Below are 6,741 nucleotides of genomic sequence, written 5' to 3'. Positions count from 1 at the left end.
AGTAGAGCTAGTAGTGCAACTATTAGGATGCAAATCTGGTTTGCTTTAAATACACGCTGTAACGGTCGTTAGTATTAGTTACGTTTGAGATCGGACGTAGTGACTAGGTTTTAGTGAAGAATGTCTTTAAGGCGACAAGGACGCCATTATCAGCATCTCACTGAGTTTATATGAGATAGTGTAAGAGGGCTACCAGAAGCTGGATGTTCCTTCTGCGACACTGCAGTAAGACTTGGCAGGAATGCATCTTACTGCATCTGCAGCAGCAATTTGAGCAGCAGCTGGCACCACAGTGACACAACGAACGGTTACAAATCGGTTACTTAAAAGATTGTTCCGAGCCAGTAGACTTGTAACGTGCATTACACTGACACCAAACCATCGCTGTTTGCTAGTTCAGTGGTACCGGTGCCAGTGATAACTGTGCATTGGTTAAAAGGAGGCCGATTGAGGACTTACAATCAATCTGTCTGCGTGCAAGACACATTGACCCTAAAGCGAGGGTTATGGTCTAGGACGCGATTTCGCATCGCATGCTCCCTGACTGCACATTTGTACATCAGTCTGTGATTCGACCTGTTGTGCTCGCATTCACGAACAGCTTTCCAGGTGCCGCTTTCCTACAGGCTACCGGTAGCCCACATACCGCCGTTGTAACCCAATAACAACTCAGTAACGGTTACAGAAATACAGCAGTGTAAAATCGCATATTTTCCACTTCCTGAATTGGCTAACGGCCAGTTGAAACGTTACGCTAGTGTGTTACTCAAGTCTGCTCCTACACTCTCAGTGACCAAGTTCAAATTCTGAAACTCTCCGTCAAGTATATTACCATGTATGCTATTAGCCTATAAACATATCTTTTCTCTGCTACGCCACGCTTGTCTCAAAACAGCTAATCCAAGGAATCTGTCTCCATGTAATATGTCACGAAATTTTCGATGGATCTAACTATAAACTCCTACCCAATGTGTATAAGAAGAATTTTGCTAGTTGAATTATGTAGATAGAGTTCAACCGCCGTTGCAATAACGATGGATTTACTAGTTCTTCATTTGGGACGCGATTCGCATGTATTGAAAGGCACCGCAAGCAATCTAGGAAAATTACAAATCCCAGTACAAATATAATCACCACATACAAAATTTCTAAAACAACCCAACCACATAAAAATTCTTTAACCCTACAATATGAAGTTGCACGTCGAAAATTGTGTTTAGGAAGGGGGAGGGGAGGGAGGTAACTAAAGAGTGTACCAGCCCCATAGTATGAAATATAAAATTTAACACATCCGTAATATGGGTAGATAATCGTCTCATGAAATGAATAGTCAAACGCATGAAATTACTCCCAGGCAGGAATGGACCAAGTGCATGTATAACGCTAAAATACGGAACAATGCTGATAGTGACAACTAGTACCTAAAACAAGAACGGCATTGGCTCGTACGCAAGACTGTCAGCAATGGCCATAAAGGTTTAAAGGAATATGGTAACACACCTCATCTACATCTACATCTACATGATTACTCTGCAATTCACATTTAAGTGCTTGACAGAGGGTTCACCGAACCACAATCATACTATCTCTCTACCATTCCACTCCCGAACAACGCGCGGGAAAAACGAACACCTAAACCTTTCTGTTCGAGCTATGATTTCTCTTATTTTATTTTGATGATCATTCCTACCTATGTAGGTTGGGCTCAACAAAATATTTTGGCATTGGGAAGAGAAAGTTGGTGACTGAAATTTCGTAAATAGATCTCGCCGCGACGAAAAACGTCTTTGCTTTAATGAGTTCCATCCCAACTCGCGTATCATATGTGCCACACTCTCTCTCCCCTATTACGTGATAATACAAAACGAGGTGCCCTTTTTTACACCATTTCGATGTCCTCCGTCAATCCCACCTGGTACGGATTCCACACCGCGCAGCAATATTCTAACAGAGGACGAACGAGTGTAGTGTAAGCTGTCTCTTTAGTGGACTTGTTGCATCTTCTAAGTGTCCTGCCAATGAAACGCAACCTTTGGCTCGCCTTCCCCACAATATCATCTATGGGGTCTTTCCAACTGAAGTTGTTCGTAATTTTAACACCCAGGTACTTAGTTGAATTGACAGCCTTGAGAATTGTACTATTTATCGAGTAATAGAATTCCAACGGATTTCTTTTGGAACTCATGTGGATCACCTCACACTTTTCGTTATTTAGCGTCAACTGCCACCTGCCACACCATACAGCAATCTTTTCTAAATCGCTTTGCAACTGATACTGGTCTTCCGATGACATTACTAGACGGTAAATTACAGCATCATCTGCGAACAACCTAAGAGAACTGCTCAGATTGTCACCCATGTCATTTATATAGATCAGGAACAGCAGAGGTCCCAGGACGCTTCCCTGGGGAGCACCTGATATCACTTGTTTTACTCGATGATTTGCCGTCTATTACTACGAACTGCGACCTTCCTGACAGGAAATCACGAATCCAGTCGCACAACTGAGACGATACCCCATAGGCCCGCAGCTTGATTAGAAGTCGCTTGTGAGGAACGGTGTCAAAAGCTTTCTGGAAATCTAGAAATACGGAATCTACTTGAGATCGCCTGTCGATAGCGGCCATTACTTCGTGCGAATAAAGAGCCAGCTGCGTTGCACAAGAACGATGTTTTCTGAAACCATAATGATTACGTATCAATAGATCGTTCCCTTCGAGGTGATTCATAATGTTTGAATTAAGTACATGCTCCAAAACAGTACTGCAAACCGACGTCAATGAAATAGGTCTGTAGTTCGATGGATTACGCCTACTACCCTTCTTAAACACTGGTGCACCTGCGCAATTTTCCAATCAAGCCGATAATCGTAATAAAAGCGAAGTCTCAAATGGCAAGATCAAATGTGACTTTTAAAAAGAATACAGGTTCTGTTAAAAGTATAAAAAATTACCTCGGGAAGTAACACTGTTATAATATGTAAACCATGCCTTTATACAACATGATGAAGCGAACTACCTGCATGCCTCACACCAATGAAGTCGTAAATGGCGTTGGTTCGGAGTCAGGGGAATGTGATTGCAGGGTGTCTGGCTCGAAGCTATACTTGAAGTAACCGATTTGTAACAGTTCTTTGTGTCACTGTGGTGCCAACTGCTACACAAATTGCTGCTGCAGACGCAGTACGATGCGACAGAGACATACTCTGAATACGATGATCCTCCCTCCCGGTTGTGCCACGTAGCCGTTCAGCTCCGACCTTTTTGCGACCATAGATCCTCCTGACCACCACTGCCAGCAATGGCAACATTGCTGTCCGGTCTTTCTGTAATATCGCAGAAGGAACATCCAGCTTTCGTAACCCTAACACACGAACTCTTTCAAACTCAGTGACGTGTCTTCGTCGCCTTGAAGGCATTCCTGACTAACTTCAACTCACCAAGCCCAGTCTCAAAGGTAACCGAGGCTCAAGACCGTTGCAGCGTGTTTTTAAAACAAACAAGATTTGCATGCTTATAATGGAGCCGCTAGCGCCACTCTTAGGCGACTAGCTCTAAATTTGAACAGGCATCGTCTTTCAAATGCGAAAAATAAAAATATGTCTATCAATTCTAGTGTATACCGCACAATTCATTCTTGGTATTGCGATTTCTTTTATTTCTTTTGTATGTTTGTGTGGGTCAGAGTGTATTACTGGATAGGTGTTTTATTAACACCGTTAACCCTGAACGGTAAAGCAACAGCTACGAATTCCAGTCAGGCAACAGTACTAATGAGCAGCTATGTTTCAAAAGGGTGAACGCTCAGCTGTAGAGTCAAAATAATATTCTAATGATGAGCTAGTATTCACCATACTAGCTGGACACCACTGAACCTAGTCTATTGCTTTGCAGTGTGTTCTTAGAACACTGTTCCATTAAGTATACTAATATCACTCAAATTCCAGGTAGGTATTTGATAGTACATAGTATCATTCGGGATACCCTAAATTCAATTATTCCTTAATCTGAAGCAAGTTAAGAACCTACGACAAAGTGAAAAAAAGAAAAAAACATATTGACTATGCACTGAAACAATACTTTTACGCCTAAATTAACTCATCATCAAAATAAAAGTTATTAAGCATTCAGTTAAAAAGGAAATAACTTTGCCAATCACAAAGTAGTATATATAAAATACTTGTCGTTTGGCCATGGTGAAGCCCTAATGGTGCAGAATCTTAGTTCAAGTGTTAACACACTCTACACAATTCTCTTGTACAGAGTATTTAAAAGTTAAAGTAAACATACGAACCTGAGAACATAAAGAATTTTGTTGAAATCCTCTTTCTTACTGGCAGCTGCGTAGTGAAGGACCAGCCGTCCACGACCTGGGGCCCAACAAGAGCACGGCCATCCACGACAGGGGGCCCGACAACAGGCCAGCAATCCACAACTTGGGGCCCAACTACAGGCCAGCCTTCCACAACTTGGGACCCAACTACAGCCCGACCATCCACAACTTGGGGCCCAACAACAGTCTGGCCATCCACCACCTGGGGCCCTACAACAGGACGACCATCCACAACCTGGGATCCAACATCAGGCCAGCCATCCACTACCTGGGGCCCAACTACAAGCCAGCCATCCTCAACTTGGCGCCCAACATCTGGTCAGCCATCCTCAACCTGGGACCCAACAACAGGCCAGCCATCCATAACCTGGGGCCCAACTACAGGACAACCATCTACAACCTGGGGCCCTACAACAGGACGACCATCCACAACCTGGGGCCCAACAACTGGTCAGCCATCCACAACCTGGGGCCCAACTACAGGCCAGCCATCCACAACTTGGGGCCCAACAACAGGCCAGCCATCCACAACCTGGGGCCCAACTACAGGCCAGCCATCTACAACTTGGGCCCCAACTACAGGCCAGTCTTCCACAACCTGGGGCCCAACTACAGGCCGACCAACCACAACTTGGGGCCCAACAACAGTCTGGCCATCCACCAACTGGGGTCCTACAACAGGACGACCATCCACAACCTGGGGTCCCACAACAGGCCAGCCATCCACTACCTGGGGTCCAACTACAAGCCAGCCATCCTCAACTTGGGGCCCAACATCTGGTCAGCCATCCTCAACCTGGGGCCCAACAACAGGCCAGCCATCCACAACCTGGGGCCCAACTACAGGCCAACCATCCACAACTTGGGGCCCGACAACAGTCTGGCCATCCACCACCTGGGGCCCTACAACAGGACAACCATCCACTACCTGGAGCCCAACTACAAGCCAGCCATCCTCAACTTGGCACCCAACATCTGGTCAGCCATCCTCAACCTGGGGCCCAACAACAGGCCAGCCATCCACAACCTGGGGCCCAACTACAGGACAACCATCTACAACCTGGGGCCCTACAACAGGACGACCATCCACAACCTGGGGCCCAACAACTGGCCAACCATCCACAACCTGGGGCCCAACTACAGGCCAGCCTTCCACCACCGGGGGTCCAACAACAGGCCAGCCATCCACTACCTGGGGTCCAACTACAAGCCAGCCATCCTCAACTTGGGGCCCAACATCTGGTCAGCCATCCTCAACCTGGGGCCCAACAACAGGCCAGCCATCCACAACCTGGGGCCCAACTACAGGCCGACCATCCACAACTTGGGGCCCAACAACAGTCCGGCCATCCACCACCTGGGGCCCTACAACAGGACAACCATCCACAACCTGGGGCCCAACAACAGGTCAGCCATCCACTACCTGGGGCCCAACTACAGGACAACCATCTACAACCTGGAGCCCTACAACAGGACGACCATCCACAACCTGGGGACCAACTACAGGCCAGCCATCCAAAACCTGGGAACCTACCACTAGCCGACCATCCACAACTTGGGGTCCAGTGGCAGCCAAAGCTGCCTGAAGCTGCGGTTTTACGATGAAGCCACTGGCTGTACAATTCGAAATCTTATTTTCAATCAGAATGATTTGTCACTTTAGGATTCATAAAACGTTTCAGCTATTCAGGGATTAAATAGGTGTTTCTCGTTGAATGTTTTTGTAGTGTCTTGGCTAAAAACGACATTGCTGTGCAATTTATCGCCTACTATATGGAAATACTGTAGGTATAAGATTCTGGTTTTGACATATGTAATGCATGAATTATATCGTATTTGTTCATAATGGCCTTATTTCATTACAGCCTTATTTATTGATTCACTGTGTTTTTATGTTTAAAATATTTTTTTTTATTCTTTGATTGGATTCATCATTGCAGCATGTGTATCAGACTTAGAAGGCAAATGTGCACTACAGAGTGTATACGCTATAGTCCTCTATCCTGAAGTGTATAAATAAATAAAAATCGTTTACCGTATCACATAAAATAAAACGTTAATTACTCATCATTCTTAGACATGTGACAGTCATCCATTTGAGTTTTTCTGTTAATGTTTCTTGTGAAATTTTCGTGTTAACATTGATCGAAAGTAGACTGATCAAAAGGAACTGGGTACCACTATACAATGCGGAACTGACCACTATATATTACGAGTGTAGGACCTGCCAGTGTAAAAGGAGGCAGGGTACTTTGTTGTCAGCAGAGACGCTGCAACAGCAGAATGGAGCCATCAGGAGAGCTCACTTACTTCGATCATGGACTATTGTTTGTCACCTGAGAAAAAAATCCATCGAGGACGATAAAACCCTTCTAATGCAACTTCGGTGGTGTGACTGAAGTGGAAACT

At 45.2% G+C, this 6,741-nt stretch overlaps 1 protein-coding gene across 1 annotated transcript; it reads left to right on the top strand.

The window, feature by feature from the left end:
• The first annotated feature begins 4,206 nt into the window (after positions 1–4,206).
• On the top strand, positions 4,207–6,048 carry LOC126260426 (uncharacterized). The gene is made up of 4 exons (XM_049957755.1): positions 4,207–4,263; positions 4,340–4,666; positions 4,700–5,260; positions 5,327–6,048. The coding sequence occupies exons 1-4, from the start codon at positions 4,207–4,209 to the stop codon at positions 5,870–5,872; spliced, it is 1,491 nt and encodes a 496-aa protein (XP_049813712.1). The 3' UTR covers positions 5,873–6,048.
• Positions 6,049–6,741: the final 693 nt, after the last annotated feature.

The sequence above is a fragment of the Schistocerca nitens genome, chromosome 5, assembly GCF_023898315.1.
Source record: "Schistocerca nitens isolate TAMUIC-IGC-003100 chromosome 5, iqSchNite1.1, whole genome shotgun sequence".
Lineage (NCBI taxonomy): Eukaryota > Metazoa > Arthropoda > Insecta > Orthoptera > Acrididae > Schistocerca > Schistocerca nitens.
The sequence above is the reverse complement of the archived record's forward strand: the minus strand, read 5'-3'. Positions and strand labels throughout refer to the sequence as shown.

Coding starts and splice junctions, on each gene's coding strand:
- LOC126260426 (XM_049957755.1), top strand. CDS start 4,207: ATGGTGCAGAATCTTAGTTCAAGTGTTAACACACTCTACACAATTCTC. Junction 4,667..4,699: donor TCTGGTCAGCCATCCTCAAC/CTGGGACCCAAC, acceptor GCCATCCATAAC/CTGGGGCCCAACTACAGGAC. Junction 5,261..5,326: donor ACAGGACAACCATCCACTAC/CTGGAGCCCAAC, acceptor GCCATCCTCAAC/CTGGGGCCCAACAACAGGCC.